The 21,075-nt window shown below is 49.4% G+C and overlaps 2 protein-coding genes across 2 annotated transcripts in view; both read left to right on the top strand.

Annotated features, from left to right (window-relative positions):
• GOSR2 (golgi SNAP receptor complex member 2) overlaps window positions 1-21,075 on the top strand; it is a 151,348-nt gene that overhangs the window by 48,209 nt on the left and 82,064 nt on the right. The window lies entirely within an intron of this gene.
• Window positions 12,428-21,075, top strand: part of WNT9B (Wnt family member 9B) — a 36,932-nt gene continuing 28,284 nt past the window's right edge. Inside the window, exon 1 of the mRNA XM_050763729.1 lies at window positions 12,428-12,559. Coding sequence (XP_050619686.1) covers window positions 12,483-12,559 — 77 coding nt within the window. The 5' untranslated portion in view covers window positions 12,428-12,482. The remainder of the gene's footprint in view (window positions 12,560-21,075) is intronic.

The following is a 21,075-nucleotide window of genomic DNA, read 5'->3' as shown; positions in this document are numbered from 1 at the left end:
GCCATGTTGATGTGCTGCACCCATCAACTTATCATTTACACTAGGCATTTCTCCCAATGCTCTCCCTCCCCCAGTCCTCCAGCCTCCAAGAGGCCCCGGTGTGTGATGTTCCCTGCCCCGTGTCCATGTGTTCTGATTGTTCAGTTCCCACCTATGAGAACATGCAGTGTTTGGTTTTCTGTCCTTGTGATAGTTTGCTGAGAATGATGGTTTCCAGCTTCATCCATGTCCCTGCAAAGGACATGAACTCATCCTTTTCATGGCTGCATAGTATTCCATGGTGTATATGTGCCACATTTTCTTTTCTTTTCTTTTCTTTTTTCTTTTTTTTGATATGGAGTCTCACTCTGTCACCCAGGCTGGAGTACAGGGGCATGATCTCAGCTCACTGCAAGCTCTGCCTCCCGGGTTCATGCCATTCTCCTGCCTCAGCCTCCTGAGTAGCTGGGACTATAGGTGCCTGCCACCATGCCCAGCTAATTTTTTATATTTTTAGCGGAGACGGGGTTTCACCGTGTTAGCCAGGATAGTCTTGATCTCCTGACCTCGTGATCCGCCCGCCTCGGCCTCCCAAAGTGCTGGGATTATAGGCATGAGCCACCATGCCCGGCCCATTTTCTTAATCCAGTCTATCATTGATGGACATTTGGGTTGGTTCCAAGTCCTTGCTATTGCGAATAGTACCACGATAAACATACGTGTGCATGTGTCTTTATAGCAGCATGATTTATAATCCTTTGGGTATATACTCAGTAATGAGATCGCTGGGTCAAATGGTATTTCTAGTTCTAGATCCTTGAGGAATCGCCACACTGTCTTCCACAATGGTTGAACTAATTTACACTCCCACCAACAGTGTAAAAGCCTTCCTATTTCTCCTCATCCTCTCCAGCATCTGTTGTTTCCTGACTTTTTAATGATCGCCATTCTAACTGGCATGAGCTGGTATCTCATTGTGGTTTTGATTTGCATTTCTCTGATGACCAGTGATGATGAGCACTTCTTCATGTCTGTTGGCTGCATAAATGTCTTCTTTTGAGAAGTATCTGTTCATATCCTTTGCCCACATTTTGATGGGGTTGTTTATTTCTTGTAAATTTGTTTAAGTTCTTTGTAGATTCTGGATATTAGCCCCTTGCAGGCTGTAAATTCTAAGCCTCAGGAAGTAGGTGTGAGTAGTAGTGGAGGAAGAAAGCAGCCGGTTGTTTTCCAACTGCATTCTCCTTTCCTGTGCCCCTGTGTTAATCACCATGGAACCCCTTTCCCGAGGCTACTTCCAACAGGAGGCAGAGGGTGGGAGAATTCAGGTCAGAAGGCTCATCTCTAGGAAAGAGGGTGCCGACAGACAAGTCTCCTTGGAGGCCTGACAAATCAAATTTACCATTTATTGAGCACCTACTATGTGCCAGGAACACTACACACATGATTTCATTTAATCTTCACAAGCAGCCCAAAGAGCAGCTTTCTCCCTATGTACATTCGGAGAAACGGAGGCTCTGAGAGATTGTAAGGGACTTGCCCAAGGTCACTCAGCTAGGAAGGAAAGCCAAAAGGCCAGCCTAGGTATCCTGGCAGTCCAGGACCAGAGACACTGCTGCGAGGCTTCCCAGTGGGAAGAAGAAAAGTCAGGCATCAATATTCATCCCCGAGTGAGAGTTAAGAGTTCAGCCCTGTCCCAGGCACCTCTGGGCGGGAGGGTGGAAAATCCGAAAGAAAGAGGCCCCTCCCTGGTCCTCAAGGTCGTGCCAACAGGCCAACTAAGCCATGTCCCAAATTGAGAGTGGGTTAAGCAACAGGGCTTTGGAGAAGGGAGTGCTGGGGGCTGCAATGCCAGAGGGTTCCTTGAGGAGACGGGGCTGGCGGGGTGTTTAGGGGCTGGCTGGGAGCAGGACCGGGAGGAAAGGACCCTCTGGACTCGGAAGTGCGGGGTAGATGGAGGCAGGGGAGATGGAGGCTCTGCAGTGTGAGGCAGGTGGACGGGGAAGCCCGCATCCAGCTGAGAGACCTTGAGCAACCACGTCCTCCTCTGAGCTCCGCGTTTGCCGTGTGCAAAGTGAAGGGGTAGGCCGACCCCGCAGGGCCCTTCTTGCTCTCCTCTGCGGTGTCGGGGGGTCTCTGGTCCGCGGGAGGACAGCCCCTGCTGCGCCGAGCGTCCTCCAACGTCCGCGGCCACCGCAAGCAGCGCTGACCGGCAGGGGGCGCTCCTGCAGAAGGCTGGCGGCGGTGGCGCCATCGGCACGGCCTGGGCTGGCCTGGGGACCCGGGAGGCCTCCCCCTCCATCCCTCCCGGTCCGCTCCCACCACTTGCCTTCTGACACCGCCCCTTCCCACTCCATGTTCTGGGATTATAGGCTTGGGAAGTTGCTGGTATCTAGGTCCTTGGGCAGGTCACTTCGCCTCTCTGTGCCTCAGTTTCTTCAGGCACAAACTGGGTTGTGTGAGGAAGAGATGAGTTATTGGTCAGGAGAGCCTTCCAGCCACAGGTGAGGTAGATACACCACTGTTGCACGCCCCAATATCATTCCCAGGGCAGGGGCTGCGGCTCTACCACCTCAGGGTTACAGTTTGCTTTAAATATTTATTTATTTGTTTTGTTTGTTTTTTCAGACAGGGTCTCCCTCTGTCACCCAGGCTGGAGTGCAGTGGCGCGATCACGGCTCACTGCAGCCTCAAACTCCTGGGCTCCAACCATCCTCCTGCCTCAGCCTTCTGAGTAGCTGGGACCAGAGGTGCATACTACCATGCCCAGCTATTAAATTTTTTTGTAGAGATGGGATCTTGCTATGGTGCCCCAGGCTGGTCTCGAACTCCTGGGCTCAAGCAATCCTCCTGTCTCAGTCTCCCAAAGTGCTGGGATTACAGGCGTGAGCCACCGTACCCTGCTTTGAACTTTTATTCAAACTCCTTTCATGCAAAGATAGAAATAATTCCTGGATCCTACAGATGGCCTGGCATGGTGAGTGATGCTCAAAACGTAGCTGTGGAATGATTAGTTTTTTGAAATCATCTGGATAGAAGCTAATAGAAAATCAGACAGTGCACCTCTTCTGAATCACACCAGAAGTGTCCACATTCATCTTCACATTTCTCACCACTGTTCTGTGATGAAGACAGACAGTTTGTATCCATTTTATGGATGAGGAAACCGAGGTCGCAGAGGAAGCCAGAGACAAGATTTTAAGTTAGGACCCAGAGTTCTCTTCATGCAACCTCAGGTAAATGATCCTGTTGTTGCCAGTGACTCCTATTGGAGACATGTGGTATTGCAACCAGGCCACATTAGACACTGAAGGCCCCTCATGAGGAAGAAGATGGGCACATCCTGGGTGACAAGATCAGAGAGGAAGAAACTAGGGTAGATATTAATATTGGAGCTGGGGGGGATGAAAATGATATTTCAGAATCAATAGCAGATTGGAAAGGCTTAGCTAGCTTAAAAAACGTTCCCTATTCTTTTTTTTTTTTTGGAGAGAGAGTCTCACTCTGTCACCCAGGCTGGAGTGCAGTGGCGTGATCTCGGCTCACTGCAAGCTCCCCCTCCCTGGTTCACACCATTCTCCCACCTCAGCCTCCCGAGTTGCTGGGACTACAGGCGCTCACCACCATGCCCGGCTGATTTTTTTGTATTTTTAGCAGAGACAGGGTTTCCCCATGTTAGCCAGGATGGTCTCGATCTCCTGACTTCTTGATGCGCCCACCTTGGCCTCCCAAAGTGCTGGGATTACAGGGGTGAGCCACTGCACCTGGTAAAATATTCTCTATCCTTAAGCTCCCAACACTTTTTCAACCTCCTCTCACATCAAAGTAGACCTTAATATAGCAAAGGCATGCTTTCTTGGGTGAACCCATATAATTATAATGACAGCCAGTGGGAGAACTTGGGTCCTTTTCAAACATTTGTGTGGCTAATTAGGAGGGACTATTCCATCCGTTAAAGTGAAGAAAGAAGGACTGAAAAAAAAAATCACTCTGCAAAATCTAGCTCAAACATTGTTGCATCTCAGTCGCTATTGTCTTAGCTACCTGTTACCTGGAACAATGAATTGATTGTCCTCTTTCCTGGGTTCCTGCCTTATTTGGTACTTTCTTCTCTTTACTGCCGCACAGTGATTAAATATGTGTCTTTGGTACCAGCTCCCTGGGTTCTAATCCCAGTTCTAAGCTTACTAGCTGGCCAGTTACTTGACTTCTCTGTGCCCATTTCCTCATTTGTAAAATGTTGTGAAGATTAAATGGGTTAGCAGTTTTATAGGACTTAGAACAATGCCTGGTGCAATGTAAGTGCTCAATAACTAGTTCACACTTATATAGAAATGTCAGAATGCTCTCTGTATTTATTTGTCTTTCCCAACAAACTGTGTGCTCCTCAAGGACAAGAACTGACTTCATTATCTCTTACTCCAGGGTTTAGCACCAGATGCTTATTCAAAGTGTGTTAAATTGAATATTATATATTCATACTTTATCATTATGTTTTCTAAGACAGGGTTCTTGCTGTGTTGCACAGGCTAGAGTGCAGTGGTGGCGTCATGGCTGACTGCAGTCTCAACTTCCCATGCTCAAGCAATCCTCCCATCTCAGCCTCCAGGGTAGCTGGGACTACAGGCAGGTGCTACAATGCCTGACAAACGTTTTTTTCTTTTTTGTATTAGCAGGGTCTCACTGTGTTGCCGAGGCTGGTCTTGAACTCCTGGCCTCAAGCAATCCTCCTGCCTCAGTCTTCCAGAATGCTAGGATTATAAGCATAAGCCACTGTATCCAGCCTTATACTTTATATAAAATGGAAAATAAGCAGTGAGGTGGAGTTAGCCACCTTTTTTTTTTTTTTTTTTAATAAGTTAACACTCAGCTCACTGCTTCCCAGAGATAAACCAAGGTTCGAGTCTCTCTTTTGTTTAAAGAAAAACATCTGGCTGGGCCACTGCAGTCCTACCCTGAGTTCAGGAAAACATGCTGTGGTCCAACTGTCTACTAGTCAGGACATGGTTAATGAGCACTTCCTGCAAACTTATTTGTACCTGCAGTTCTGATAATATGACCTGGAGGAAATGGTCTGGTGGTGGCTGACTCCTAAAACTAACTGCAAAGGAATTGCATTCCTCCAGGCACCTACGAACTTCAAGATGGGACCCCTTTCCTCTCATCCTTCCTTTTAGAGAGCAAGAACTAACCCAGATGAAAACAAACTAAAAAATGTTGAGAATGCCTCTGTGCAGACCCAAATCTATAGGATTTTATTTATAGTAAATTATGGCATTATTTTTTTAACTTCTTTTCCCTAAGAAAGTTGTTTTCTTGCCTCCCTCCTTCCCTTCCTTCCTTCCTTTCTTCTTTTCTTTTCTTTTCTTTTCTTTTCTTTTTTTTTTTTTGGAGATGGAGTTTTGCTCTTGTTGCCCCAGGGCTAGAATGCAATAGTGGGATCTCTGCTCACTGCAACCTCTGCCTCCCAGGTGCAAGCGATTCTCCTGCCTCAGCCTCCTGAGTAGCCGGGACTACAGGCATGCACTACCACCCCTGGCTAATTTTTTGTATTTTTAGTGGAGACGGGGTTTCACCATGTTGACCAGTCTGGTCTGGAACTCCTGACCTCAGATGATCCACTTGCCTTGGCCTCCCAAAGTGCTTGGATTACAGGTGTAAGCCACAGTGCCTGGCCTCCTTCCTCCTTCTTTTGAGCAGTATCCATAGCTGTGCCCTGTGTGGAACCCTTTTCTGTTGTAAAACACCCCAGTGTAGAGTCTTTCGCTAGTGCTTTGCCCTTAGGGGACTTCACAGTGGTTAAAGACAGAATGGCCTGATGCTCCGTGCCACCTGCCCAGCCATCTCCTGGTCTCCAGGTCAGCTCACTGTGTTCTATGCTCCTAAAAGTGGTAACCAGGGCTGGGGTGGGGATTATATTCATGCTGAGCCCAGTGCCCAAGCAGAGCTTGGACATATATGTCACCTGTGGGGACAGGTGAGTCCACTTATGGGGACAATGTAGTGAGTTATCTGAATTTTTTTTTTTTTTTTTTTTTTTTTTTTTGAGACAGAGTCTTGCTCTGTCACCCTGGCTAGAGTGCAGTGGCGCGATCTTGGCTCACTGCAATCTCTGCCTCCCGGGTTCAAACGATTTTCCTGCCTTAGCCTCCTGAGTAGCTGGGACTACAAGGTGCCCGCCACCACACCTGGCTAATTTTTGTATTTTTAGTAGAGATGGGTTTCACCATCTTGGCCAGGCTGGTCTCAAACTCCTGACCTCGTGATCCAACCACCTTGGCCTCCCAAAGTGCAGGGATTACAGGCGTGAGCCACAGTGCCGGCCTTTTTTTTTTTGAGGTCAAGTCTCGCTCTGTCCCCCAGGCTGGAGTGCAGTGGTGCGATGTCCGCTCACTGCAAACTCCGCCTCCTGAGTTCAAGTGATTCTCCTGCCTCAGTCTTCTGAGTAGCTGGGATTACAGGCGCCTGCCACCATGCCCAGCTAATTTTTGTATTTTTAGTAGAGATGGGGTTTTACCATGTTGGCCAGGGTGATCTCAGGTGATCCTGATCTCAGGTGATCCACCCACTTTAGCCTCCCAAAGTGTTGGGATTACAGGCATGAGCCACCACGCCCGACCATGTTATCTGAAATTGAGGTTTCCCCTTCAAGTCACTACTTACCTATAACTGCTAGACAGAACTGGACTGCTCAAAGCACTCCTGCTAGTTTCAACCATGTCAGTACAGATGGCTCATCCTATCTCTCATGAACATTATAAAATCTGGGGCAGTGTTTGTAGCCATCGATAAGTCAGGTCAGACCTTCCAGGGTCCAATGTTTATTCATTCAGTTATTCATTCATTAATTCAGTTATTTAACAATCTTTTTACTGTGGGCTGAAACTCAGTACCACTATGGGAGGATGTGTGGGATAGAAAAGAAACAGGGGACAGGGTCTCAGATCTTGAGGTGTCTACAATCTACACATAGCAGGGATCCTAATCTCCCAAACTCAAGGACAGTGTATATCAACATAGGCACTGGAACAAAGTACAGTTGTGCCAATAAAGGTTGTAGAACCAACGTGGTGAGTGGGCAGAGGCAGGAGTCGTCAGTCAAGGTGGGGTTCCAGCAGAAAGCCAGCTGCCCTTGGCCACAGAAGCATGGCTGGGTGGGCGGACACCAAAGGGCTGCTTCTCTGCATTCAGCCTGCCTTGACGGAACTCAAAGATGCTGCTGGATCAAGGGCTGGAGAATGGCCTTGGACAGGCAAGGGGCAAGAGAAGGTCAGTCCCACACTCTCCCCACAAGACAATTCAAAGTGTTCTGTGAGGAAGAAGAAGGAGGGAGGGAGGAACGGAAGTGAGAAGGCCTCAAACTGGAAGTGCCATGAGGAGTGGTGAGCTCTGCCAGCTCTGGAGTGAGCGCCCCAAGATAGGACAGGGGCGCTTCCTGCAGAAGGACAGATGAGTGAAGGTCACAGAGGACTCCAGTCCAGAAATACTGCCCTGTGCCTCCCAAATACCTTTCCTGCAAATGCTTGAAGTTCCACCATTGGAGATTCATTGTTATGTATTTGTCTCCTCCCGACTTTCAGTAATTTTTTTCATTATGTCAAACATGCTTGTCATAGAAAACTAGGAAAATGCAAGGAGGATAAAACTGCTTCTTACCCACACTCCCAACCTCCAAGGCAGCCACTGTTAACATTTTGGTGTCCTTCTCTGCCCCCTTTTCTGTCATGTTCAGGCATGGCTGTGAGTTCCCTGGAAGGGATTCTGAAGCCCACTTTCCCCATTCAGCTTCAGTCCTATTTCAGTCTGGTGTTCCAGAAAAATCAAGTCTCCCATCCAGCGAGAGCTAGTGAGTTCTATGACCTTGAGGAAGTCATTCATCTTTCTGGACTTTAGTGTCCTCATCTGTATGATGGGGAGAATCATGACCCACACATTACCTCGCACTGCTCCAGAGTCAATGCTAGTGGAATGTTGCAAAGGCATTGCAATACAGTTCAAATATGTGGGGCTAGGACTGATGGGAGTGGTCAGGACAGAGCCAGTTATCATAAGGCTATGGCAAGAAGGCCAGGTCACAGGGAGGATGGTGAAGGACAGGGAGAGGGACCGGTGAGCCCACACCCACACCAGTCCTGTCTGGGCTCCCCAGGACCAGCCCTCCTGGGCAGCTGTGTCTCCGGTCATCATGGGCACCTTCCCTCGGAGCTGCTGGGGCATCATCTGTTCCACTTCCTGTTGGTTCCAGAGTTCATTTCCAGTGCAGTTTGAGGGGATTAGAGGAGAGAGCCAGCCTGGAAAACTGCATTTCCACTTAGGAGGCACAGGAGATCTGGAGCCAACCAAAGACAGATGGTTCCTGAGGGTTTGCTTCAGGCAGGGTGGGCTGGCCCGAGAGCAGGTGCCAGGAAGAGGAAGGAGAGGTCTGCAGACATCCTGGAGCTAGATTTGGTGTGGCCGTAGGAAAGCTTTCAGCCTCATCATGTTTGTGATTTCCAAAGTGTGGTGTGTGTGTGCATGTGCGTGTGTGCACAAGAGGAGGAGAGGGCTCCAGTCCTGAGTGCTGGCTGCCTTGGGCTGGTTAATGGAGACAGGTAGCTGCATGTGGATATCTAAGAATGCTTCTCTTGCATACCTGTGTGAACGTGTGGACCCAGGACCAGCTGTGGGGCTGCCCAGGAATGTAGATATCCATAGGGGAGCAATGGGGGTCTGTGTGTCACCAAATGCCTGGACTTGGGCTGTAGTGTGTGTGCCCCATGGAGCCTGTGTCTGAGCCTAGGAAGGACTGTCTCCATGAGCACACATGTGTTTGTATGATACATCTTTATAGCCATGAAAAGGCCACAAACCAGGGTTATAAGCTGAAAACAACACTTGTTTACTGAGTACCTACTATGTGCTGGGACTTGTGCCAGGCTCTGGAGACACAGAGAGAAGTAAAACTCAGGCCGGCCCTTCAGGAACCCACAAGGCAGAGGGAAGGTGGCAGAGCAACAAATCATTTATGGCACAGGCTGTAGGTCCCAAGGGCTGCTCTTCATGTCTTTCCTCAGGGATCCTGTAATATCACAATTGCAGGGATGATCTGTTTTCACTGCCATCTCCCCCTCCAGGCTATGAGCCCCTTGGGGATGGACACTTAGGAGGTACTCGATGCTTTGTAAGGATGTGTAATGCAAAGGTGTTTGTGAGTCAGGCTGTGTCCGGGCAGTTCTGAGCCAGCCACGGCCAATCATGAGCCACAGTTAGTACTGACAGTACCTCTGGGCTAGGGCTGGGCTCAATTCCTGCCTCCGCTACAGCTGGCCCACCTACACCTGCTACGTAGGCTCTCCCAGCCTCTGTTTTTTTCTGTCTGTGCAATGGGGTTATGACTGTCCCAGCTTCCCGGAGGGCTTGAGGCTTTAGTGAGATCGTAAGCCAGGCTGGGTACATGTGCATGTGTGTACACACGTACACACACACACACACACCCCCCTTGGTACACAGGAGCTGTTGTGGAATTATTATTAGCAAGAAGGAGCTATTATCTGGGCAGTTCTGTGCAGCCTTGTTGGCCAAAAAGGCAGAAGCGGAACTCTGAAGCCTCCGTGGGCAAACTGGATGGACACCCCAGCAGACAGAAACCTGGTACAGTTCTAACATCAGGAGAAGGGAGCCCAAGGATGGGGCCATGCCATTGGCTGGCAAGGACTCAAGAGCATCCATCTAAATATTTTCCTCGTATTCCTCACTCTCCAACCACTGATGTCTCCATTGAGTCTTGGGTGCTTCTTCCAGTCTCTTTGATTCATAGGCTTACCCATCAGACATCAACATGTAACTTTCATGAAATTGTGAAAAAGTGTCACTTTGGGAGAATGTGCCCTGCCTTCTCCATGCACAATCATGCTTGTGTGTGCTTAGGGGCATGAGAACAGGAAGAGCAGCTGGGCAGCCTGAGTCGAACCCACTCCATCCTCACCTGCCTAGTGGGTGTGGCTGGGGCCTGGTGGGGTCTATCTGCCATCCCAGTCCATGGCTGTTCCTTCTCTCTGACTCATACTGGTCCAGCTCAGGCCCCTCATGCTCTAGCTTCTGTGATCATAGTTCAAAGTCTTTTGTTTGTTCGTTCGTTTGTTTGTTTGTTTTTTTGAGATGGAGTCTTGCTCTGTGGCCCAGCCTGGAGTGCAGTGGCGCAATCTCGGCTAACTGCAAGCTCTTCCTCCCAGGTTCACGCCATTCTCCTGCCTCAGCCTCCGGAGCAGCTGGGACCACAGGTGCCCACCACCACGCCTGGCTAATTTTTTTGTATTTTTAGTAGAGACGGCGTTTCACCATGTTAGCCAGGATGGTCTTGATCTCCTGACCTCGTGATCCACCCGCCTCAGCCTCCCAAAGTGCTGAGATTACAGGCTTGAGCCACCGTACCCGGCCCATGGTTCGAAGTCTTACCAGTGATACGCTGGAGTTGGGTCCAGCTGGCCTGCAGGGCTAGCTGTGCACATCTCTTCCTAACTCCAGTGATCAGAAACGATGCCACATTGGTGGCATGAAGTCAGCCATGATGAGAATATTTAAGTCACAGAGATCAACAAATGATACAAATCAGACCACCGTCAACCTTTCTCGAGAACCAGTTGTAAACAGCATCACACCCCGGTCCTGCCTGCAGGTATAACAATCACTGATATTAGGTGCCGGCACCTGCAAGGCGTTTAACATCTTTTCATTTATTTATTTATTTATTTATTTAAGATGGAGTCCCGCTCTGTTGCCCAGGCCTGAGTGCAATGGCATGATTTCGGCTCACTGCAACCTCCTCCTCCCGGGTTCAAGCGATTCTCTTGCCTCAGCCTCCCGAGTAGCTGGGATTACAGGTATGCACCACCACGCCTGGCTAATGTCTTTGTATTTTCAGTAGAGACAGGGTTTCACCATGTTGGCCAGGCTGGTCTCGAATTCCTGAACTCAGGTGATCCTCTCACCTTGGCCTCCCAAAGTGCTGGGATTGCAGGCGTGAGCCACGGTGCCTGGCTGGCATTTAACATCTTACCTGCAGAAAAATCCTGTTAGATATTTCTCATCATCCATATTTCATATGGGGCTCATAACTCACATGATTTGACTCCAGGTCTCTGCACATTACACTGGGCCATGTGGCCTCAATAAATAGAACCATGGAATTTGATAGGGCTGGCAGAGCTGCTAGGAATCATCAGATCATCTAATCACTGTGCTCATTTGACAGAGAAACTGAGCTCAAAGAAGCTCAAAGGGGCGGTGGGGGGGGGGGACTTCCTCTGTTAATGCCACCTAACACAGTAGCCACCATCTTCCCAACACCTCTCCCAACCCCCTACCATGCTGGTGTCCACTGAAAAGCCAAGGTCGCTGTCACTTGATGTTCCATATGCATGGCTAATTTTTTGGAAACTTTACATGCAGATCTTGACATTCATTGCAAGATATATTTTGTTTTGCTTGATTTAACCTAGTGTTCGAGACTCTCAAAAACATTTTAACTCTCACTTGGGTCATTGGTTGTATGTCTGCTTTCTAGACAGGTACCACCCACTGCTTTGATCTCTGCACCTTCGCTGCAGAAATTGGGGTTAAACTTTAAAAAACAATAAGCAAAACAGAACTTTGGGGCCCAACACTTGAAGGTCCCACCCTATCTACCAGAGATTCTGGCATCTACACACCTTGGAAAGTGGGTCCCTCCTCCCTCAGGGCTCTGTCTGCTCCACTGTCCACTCTGGATTTCTGCGCTGGGGAATATCAGCAGCATTTTGTCAAAAGCCCACGGAGGCCCACGCTGTGCACCTCGCCAGTGACAGTCACTCTCCCGTTTAAAAACAGGGCGCCCTTTCCTCTCTCCCCTCTAACCAAGACTCTGCCTGGCAACAGGGTCCTCCGAGCCATTGGACATGCATTTCCCCCGCTTCCAGAGAGCGGTTCTGCGTCAGGACCCGGCCCTGCCCTGAGTCTGGGGGCTGCGGCGAAGAGACCCATACTCGCTGGGCAGGAGGGCGGACATGACCCGGGTTTTCCACCGACTCCAAATGCGTCCCTCCTCCTCCCCCTCCACCTTCTCTACCTCGGAGAAGCCATTGCGCTTGCCTCCGCCCCACCCCGGAGAGGCAGAATCTCCTCCGTCCCCGCCTCGTACCCTCCTCCCCGCCTCTCCAGGCCCTGGGGGCTTCACGTTCCGCCGCCGCGACCTCGGGCGGGCGCGGCGCCAGGTGAGCGCTCACCTGGGGCCGGAGGGCGGGGCAATGGGGGCGGGGAGGGGGCGGGCTCGGGGTGGTGGCCGCACCCGCGAGGGGGCGGAGCTAGGGCGGCGGGGCCAATGGGGCGGGGGGCTCGCCGCCCGGGGTTGGGGCACCTCCCAATCTCCTCCCTCCCCCAGCGCCGCCTGCCCCGCCCCACCTGGTTTAAAGTCCCGCGGGCGGCTGGTGGCGGCGCTGCGAGCTTGAGCGGCGCGAGGAGATGCTAGAGGGCGCCGCGCCGCCGGCACCATGCGCCCCCCGCCAGCGCTGGCCCTGGCCGGGCTCTGCCTGCTGGCGCTGCCCGCCGCCGCCGCCTCCTACTTCGGGTCAGTGCCCGCCGCGCCCCCCGCCCGCTCCCCGGCCCGCCCGCCTCTCCCTCCTCCACTACAGCTGGGCCAAATTTTCCCTCCCGCTGTCCTTGGCCCCGCCGAGGTCTCGAACTCAGACCCTAGCCTGGCGCGACCCAGCCCACTTCGCAGTCGGAGTTCGCGCCCTGAGCTCGGTCTCCTGCTTCCCCGACTCCGAATCCATCGCCCTGTTCAGTGTCCGAGTCTCTGGTCCCCTCCGCCGCCGCTCTTCTCATCCCGCCGGGTCTTGGACTCTGCGCACGCCTCGGACCCTTGCCCCGTCTGTCTTGGCTCCGCCCGTTCAGGCGTCAGTCCCCCTCTCTGATGCCCTCTCGGGATCCTCACGCGGGTGCCCCGTCTGCCGCCATCCTGGCCTCCGTCGAGCCGTCCTTGCCTCGGACTCCTTCCCCACCCTCCGCCTTCGCCCTGCGGAGCGGAGACCGAGAGGGCTGGGTGGATGGGTGGGGCGGGCTGTTCCCGGTCTCGGGGCAGAGGATCGTGCGCGTGCAGGGGGAATGGGGGAAGCCTCGGACCGTGAGAGCGCCAGCTGGAGACGCAGGAAGGAACCGTGCGCTGGGGAAACCCGACCACATCTCAGACCTGGCATGGGGTGATTTCTCAGGAGAACACCGGAAAGAGTGAGAGGGCCCTGTGTGTGTGTGTGTGTGTGTGTGTGTGTGTGTGTGTGTGTGTGTGTGTGTGTGTGTGTCTGTATGTGTGTGTGTACATGGTTGGAAAAGGAGGATCACAGTGGGGGGTGACACCTGGGGAGACAGTGGGGTGGGTGACACCTGGGGAGACAGTGGGGTGGGTGACACCTGGGGAGACAGTGGGGTAGGTGACACTGGGGAGAGAGAGGGACAGGAACTATGAGGGGAATGTTTGGATCAAAAGTTATAGGGCAATTGTTTCCAAGTCCCTTCTTCTCTGACCCTGAATTGCAGGGATTTGGTGAAGGATGGGGGTGGGTATCATGGGTAAGAAGGCACCTTCCCACCCTCCACCCAAATCCAACTCCAATATGTACAGCCTGTTACTTTAAGCCTTGCCTCCTTTTAAAATCTTCACCCCGAATCAATTGGAGGCTTGCAGTCTGGGTATATACAGCAAAGGCAAGAAAATACCAAGCAAGTAACCTGCTAGAGGCTGCTTTGAAGAAGTAGCCGGAGAGAGGTGTGTAAAGGTCTGAGAAGTTCTGCACAGGTTGGAGTAAGGGCTGTGGGCTAATTTCCAGGTCATGACCCCTGGTGAAAACATGTCTGGGCTGTGGAGGAGGGTATCATCCCAGACCCTAGCTCTGGGCTCAGCTTGCTAATGACATGGGAAGACCACTCAGTCTTTGGGCCTCACTTTCTACTTTTGTACAAAGAAGAGGCTGAACTTGACATGACTGATCCTTTTGCGATCCATCCCAAGAGCAGTACACAACATGTTTGTTGCCCAAATATTTCAGGCTTGAAGGAATGGTTGTTGCCTCGGCAGGCAGGATGTCATCACTAGGGCACAGACTCTGGGGTCAGTCTTGCCACTTGCTAGGTGTGTGCTCTTGGCCAAGTCACTTAACTTCTCTGTCTCTCAGTCTCTCAATCTGTAAAATGAAGATTATACTGCCTATTTTATAGAGGATTGACCTAGTATGTGTAAAACACTTAGGACAGTGTCTAGCACGCAGTAAGTGCTCAACTAATGCTCAACTAATGCTCAACTAATGACTTTTATTTTATTTTATTTTATTTATTTTTTATTATTTTTTTTTAGACAAAGTCTCCCTCTGTCACCCAGGCTGGAGTGCAGTGATGCGATCTCGGTTCACTGCAACCTCCGTCTCCTGGGTTCAAGCGATTCTTCTGCCTCAGCCTCCTGAGTAGCTGGGACTATAGGTGTGTGCCACCATGCCCAGCTAATTTTTTGTATTTTTAGTAGAGACGGGGTTTCACCATGTTGGCCAGGCTTGTCTCGAACTCCTGACCTCAATCTACCGAACTCAGCTTCCCAATGTGCTGGGATTACAGGTATGAGCCACCGGGCTTGGATAGTTTGTTTTCATTAAGGACACCAGGTATAGAATCTTGATGTCCTGGCCCTAACAGTTTTCTGAGCTGGAATGAAAAGGGATGGGAAAAATGGTACCTATATTCTCTTACACATTGGCTCATTTCCACAATTCATTTGTTTACTTGGTTTTTATGGTTGGAAATGGGGCAAGAGTCAGGTGGGATGAGAGGAGAGGGGTTCCAGGAGGACCACCCTAGCTGCTGTATTGGAAGGAAAAGGTGTTCTCAGCAGTGCATGCGGTTAGAATTTGAGGTAACTGAACATGGATGGAGCAGCCTTGAAAATGACAGGTGAGATGGTCAAATAGGCCTGGGTTAGAGCTGGGAGGAGTGAGTATCGGAGCCACCTCTTCCAGGTCAGGAGCCCAGCTGGAAAGAGCTGACAAAGGACACAAAAGCCGCCACCACCCCAATCTTGGGAGCAGGACAGATGCTCAGAGAATCAGCTAAAACTGGGGCCTCGTGATGTTAAGTGTTTGGTCTCAGGGAACAGACAGGATTCAGCCTGAGCGCTCAGTGAAGAAACCCTCTGGTGACTCAGACCAGGTTTCCCAGCTTCCCATCTGCATTTCCTCTCTGGGAGGAATCTGGTATCAGTCATCTACACTGTAGTGGGAAAGTGAGGCAAAGTGCTTGTTCCTCTGCAGTCATTTGCGTTTGATTATAACACGAAGTGCTTTGGCATCCTGATAAGAGAATATGCAAACATCAGGAAGGCAGGTGAGGCCAATCTTCTTGGGCTCTTTGAAATCATAGAATCATAGACTTCAGAGTTGGAAGTGACCCCAGAAGGATCTCTGGTCCAAAACTCACTGCTTCAAGCAGCATGTATTATTATCCCAATTTTTCAGGTGAGGCAACCCCCCAACCCCAAACCACAGTGAGCTAGCTGTTGGTTCTGCTGCTTTTGAGTGAGCCTAGAGCCTAATTCTGTTAATGGTGATTAAAAACAAAACAAAACAAAACCAAAACAACATAACTAGCATTGCAGTTTCCAAATCACTTTTTTTCTTTATTTGAGACGGAGTCTCGGTATGTCACCCAGGCTGGAGTGCAGTGTCATGATCTCGGCTCACTGCAACTGCCACCTCCTGGGCTCAAGCAGTTCTCCTGCCTCAGCCTTCTGAGAGCTGGGATTACTGGTGCCCCCAACCACACCCCGCTAACTTTTGTATTTTTAGCAGAGACGGGGTTTCACCATGTTGGGCAAGCTGGTCTCGAACTCCTGGCCTCAGGTGATCCACTTGCCTGGGCCTCCCAAAGTGCTGGGATTACAGGCATGAGCTACCATGCCCAGCCCAAATCACTTTCTCATACAGCCACCTCTCTCATCTGTTCCTCAGAGCCCTTCCTCCAGAGCCATGTCGGATGGGTGTAAATAGTTCCCACTAGGAATCTGAAGGTCAGAAGGGTTCAGTGAGTAACCCAATGTCACACAGCGAATTGGTGGGGGAGGATGAATAGAAACCTTGTCCTGCTTCCAGTCTGGGCCCTTCAACCTACAGGGAACAGCCTCCAGTGCTGAGACAGTATGATTCCTCCAGGGCAGCAGTGGCTGCAGAGAGGCTACAGAGGGTGAGGGTGGAGGGAAGCCTCCCTTCCCTGCTTAATTGACTCTTTTAGACCCTCTTGGCTGTAGTGAGATGGGTAAGGCCACGCATTCTTTTCTGTCCTCAGTAGTGAGACGGGATGCACTGATCCCTGCTAGGCTGTCAGTTTGGCTCACAGAACAGCATGGTGGCAGTGGGACAGGAGGCGGACCAGAGGTCAGGGGCTGAGCTAGTCCTGGCTCTAGGACACTCTCTGTGTTGTCCCTCATCAAATCACTCATCTCCAAGGTTAGTAGCACCTGGAGGTGCTAAGGTTCCCTAACGCTAACAGGGCTGGTCCTGGCTCTGGAAGTCCAGGATTGCCGAAGAGTTTTTATTTTGGCTTTGAATGCCTAGGAATTCCACAAATGTTAACTTCTGTGATGTTGTATAAATGAAAATGCACTGCATTATGTGATGAGCTGGGCACAAGACAGGCCCAGTTACCCAATCCAGTCTATTTATTTATTTATTTATTTATTTAGAGACGGAGTCTTGCTCTGTCACCCAGGCTGGAGTGCAATGGCACGATCTTGGCTCATTGCAACCTCCACCTCCCAAGTTCAAGGGATTCTCCCGCCTCAGCTTCCCGAGTAGGTGAGATTACAGGCGCGTGCCACCATGCCTGGTTAATTTTTGTATTTTTAATAGAGACCATGTTGATTGCCATGTTGGTCGCTCAAGTGATCCACACACCTCAGCCTCCCAAAGTGCTGGGCTTATAGGTGTGAGCCACCATGCCTGGCCCCCAATCCAGTCTTTAAGTCATCCCAATGGCTTCGTAACTAGAAATAGTTTCTGTGGATGCAACTTTTAAAATCATAGTTAACTTTGGTGATGTTTCTTCAGTGTGTGACCTCTGCACTGGTTGAGTTTCTTTCCTCTCTAGGGACAGTACAGAGAAGTTTATGAAAGCACAAGATAGTGAACCCCAGCTTTGCCTGTTGCTAACTGTGTGACTTTGGACAAATGTCTTAACCTTGCTGAGCTTTGGGTTAGGAGAATACCAGTCTGAGAGGTGAGCTTGAGGCTTAATTGAAACAATGAATGAAAGGGCTGGATGGGGTGCCTGGCACATACGTGCTAAGTGCTCAGTCCAGGCTCACTCTCTGGTTGCTGAGGTTCTAAACACCATCCCAGGTGGTGGAAGTGTCATTACTATAATTCCATTAGAGAAACAAAACATAATCTTTTTTTTTTTTTTTTTTGAGACAGAGTCTCGCTCTGTCGCCCAGGCTGGAGTGCAGTGGCCATATCTCAGCTCACTGCAAGCTCCGCCTCCTGGGTTTACGCCATTCTCCTGCCTCAGCCTCCAGAGTAGCTGGGACTACAGGCGTCCGCCACCTCGCCCGGCTAGTTTTTTGGTTTTTTTTTAGTAGAGACGGGGTTTCACCGTTTTAGCCAGGATGGTCTCGATCTCCTGACCTCATGATCCGCCCGTCTCGGCCTGCCAAAGTGCTGGGATTACAGGCTTGAGACACCGCGCCCGGCCAACATAATCTTTATTTTTCCCCCAAATCGTTGTTATATACAATGAAATGCATGTTTTTTCTTTTCTTTCTTTTTTTTTTTTGAGATGGAGTCTCACTATGTTTACCAGGATGCAATGCAGTGGTGCAATCTCAGCTCACTGCAGCCTCCGCCTCCCAGTTTAAGCGATTCTCCTGCCTCAGCCTCTCAAGTAGCTGGGATGACAAGTGTGCACCACCATGCCCAGCTAATTTTTGTATTTTTAGTGAAGACACAGTTTCACCATGTTGGCCAAGCAGGTCTCAAACTCCTGACCTCAGGTGATCCACCTGCCTCAGCCTCCCAAAGTGCTAGAATTATGGGCGTGCACCACCACGGCCAGCCAATGCATGCATTTTAAAGTGCATAGTTTGGGTTTTAACAAATTATACACATGTATAACACATTTGTGGTGATTCCAATGACTACATGGAACATTTCCACCATCCCAAAGGATCCCTTGTTCATCTTTGCAATCAACCCTCTCCCACCAGCCCACAGCTACTCCAATTCTCTGCTTTCAGTCACTATATGTTAGTTTTGCCTGTTCTAGAAGTTTATATCAAGAAATCATGCAGTATATAGCCTCTTATGCTTGGATTATTCTGCTCAGCATAAAGCTTTTGAGATTCATCCATGTCATTGAATATAGCAATAGCTGATTCCTTTTTATGGCTGAGTATTCCTTCGTACGTCTATACCACAAATTGTTTATCCATTCCCCACTTGATAGATATTTGGATTATTTTGGCCGGGCATGGTGGCTGATGCCTGCAATCTCAGCACTTTGGGAGGCCGAGGCGGGCAGATCACTTGAGGTCAGGAGTTCGAGACCAGTCTGGCCAACATGATGAAAACCTGTCTCTACTAAAAATACAAGAATCAGTTGGGTGTGGTGGTGGTGGTGGTGCATGCCTCTAATTCCAGCTACTCAGGAGGCTGAGGCAGAAGAATCACTTGAACCCAGGAGGCAGAGGTTGCAGTGAGCCAAGAGTGTGCCACTGCACTCCAGCCTGGGCAACAGAGCAAGACTCTGTCTCAAAAAAAAAAAAAAAAAAAAAGATATTTGTGTTATTTGCAGTTTTGGACTATTTCAAATAAACCTGGTATAAACATCCATGTATACCTCTTTTTGTGGGTGCATGTTTTCATTTCTCTTGGATAACTGTCTAGGAGTGGATTGTTGGGTCATATGGTTGATATATGCATAACTTATAGAATTGGCATTTTTCAGAGTGGTTTTACCATTTTACACAGTAATGTATGAGAGTTCCAGTTGCTCCATATTCTATGGTCAGCTATCGTCAGTTTTAACTTGTGGCTATTTTCCTAAGTATGTAGTAGTATGTCATTGTGGTTTTAATTTGTGTTTCCCCATTGATGAATGGTATGTTGAACATTTTTCCATGTGTATATTGGTCATTTGAATATCATTTCATTGGGTTATTTGTCTTCTTATTGAATCGTAAGAGTTCTTTATATATTTTGTTGCTGTTGTTGTTGCTGTTGTTTGAGACAGAGTCTCACTTTGTATCCCAGGCTGGAGTGCAATGGCACCATCTCGGCTAACTGCAACCTCCACCTCCTGGGTTCAAGCAATTCTCATGGCTCAGCCTCCCAAGTAGCTGGGACTACAGGCGTGCGCCCCCATGCTCGGCTAATTTTTGTATTTTTAGTAGAGATAAGGTTTCATCATGTTGGCCTGACTGGTCTTGAACTCCTGACCTCAGGTGATCCGCCCGCCTCGGCCTCCCAAAGTGCTGGGATTACAGGCGTGGGCCACTTGGCCTAAGAGTTCTTTATATATTTTGGATACAAGTCTTTGTCACAAGTATTGGTAATATTTTATTCCTGCCTGTGACTTGCCGTTTCATTTTCTTATTGGTGTCTTATGAAGAGCAGATGTTTTTAATTTTGATGAAGTCCAGTGTATCAACCTTTTCTGGTATGGTTTGTGCTTTGTTGGTGTCCTGCCCAAGAAATCTCTGCCTGCCCAAAAGTTGCAAAGATTGTGCCACTGCATTCCAGCCTGGGCAACAGGGCAAGACTCTTTTCTCCTTTTCTCCTTTTTTTTTTTTTTTTTTTTTTTTGAGAATTTCCGTCCTCCAGGCTAGAGTTGCTTCTGCTGCTTTTGAGTGAGCCTGGAGCCTAATTCTGTTGATAGTGATAAAAACATAATAACGAGTATTGCAGTTTACAAATCACTTTCTCATACAGCCCCTTCTCTCACCTGATCCTCAGAGCCGTTCCTCCAGAGCCATGGAGGATGGGTGTAAATAGTTCCCATAAGGAAACTAAATGTGTTACACAATCACAGCTCACTACAGCCTCGACCTTCTGGACTCAAGTGATCCTCCTGCCTCAGCCTCCTGAGTAGCTGGGGCTATAGGCATGCGCCATCATGCCCAGCTAATTTTTTATGTTTTGTAGAGATGGGGTTTTGCTATGTTGCTCAGGCGGGTCTCAAACTCCCAGGCTCAAGCAGTTCTCCTGCCTCAGCCTCTCAAACTGCTGGGATTATAGGCATGAGCCACAGCGCCCGGCCCTGTTTTCTAGAAGCTTCATAATGTTAGCTTTCTTTCTTTCTTTCTTTTTTTTTTTTTTTTTTGAGACAGAATTTCACTCTTGTTACTCAGGCTGGAGTGCAGTGGCATGATCTTGGCTCACTGCAACCTCCACCTCCTGGGTTCAAGTGATTCTCCTGCCTCAGCCTCCTGAGTAACTGGCAGTACAGACACCCGCTACCGTGCCTGGCTAATTTTGTATTTTTAGTAGAGATGGGGTTTCACCATGTTGCCCAGGCTCGTCTTGAACTCCTGACCTCAGGTGATCCACCTGCCTCGGCCTCCCAAATTGCTAGGATTACAGGCATGAGCCACCACACCCAGCCAATTTTAGCTTTTACGCTTGAGTCTATGGTTCAGTTTGGGTTAACTAGTGTGTACAGCATGGAGTAAGGGGCAAGCTTATTATTTTGCATATGAGTGTCCATGTGTTTCAGTGCCATTTGTTGAAATGATGATATTTTCTCCACTGTCATCTTTGTTGCTCATCAATTGATTCAATATCTGTGGGCCTATTTCTGGACACTCTATTCTGTTTCATTAATCTATATGCCTATCCTTATGCCAATACTATACAGCCTTGATTACTGTAATTTAAAAAAATGTTTTTCCCCAATAAGTCTTTTGTATTCCTAGATTACTATAGCTTTATATAAGTCTTGAAACTACTTACTATAAGTTCTCTAACCGTGCACTATTTTTTCAAAATTGCATTGGCTATTCAGGATCATTGTGTTTCAGCATAAATTTTAGTAGTATCTTGTCAATATCCACATGAA

This window comes from Macaca thibetana, chromosome 16, assembly GCF_024542745.1.
Source record: "Macaca thibetana thibetana isolate TM-01 chromosome 16, ASM2454274v1, whole genome shotgun sequence".
NCBI classification, from domain to species: Eukaryota; Metazoa; Chordata; class Mammalia; order Primates; family Cercopithecidae; genus Macaca; species Macaca thibetana.
Note: the sequence above shows the minus strand (reverse complement) of the source record. Positions and strands in the feature narration are given on the sequence as shown.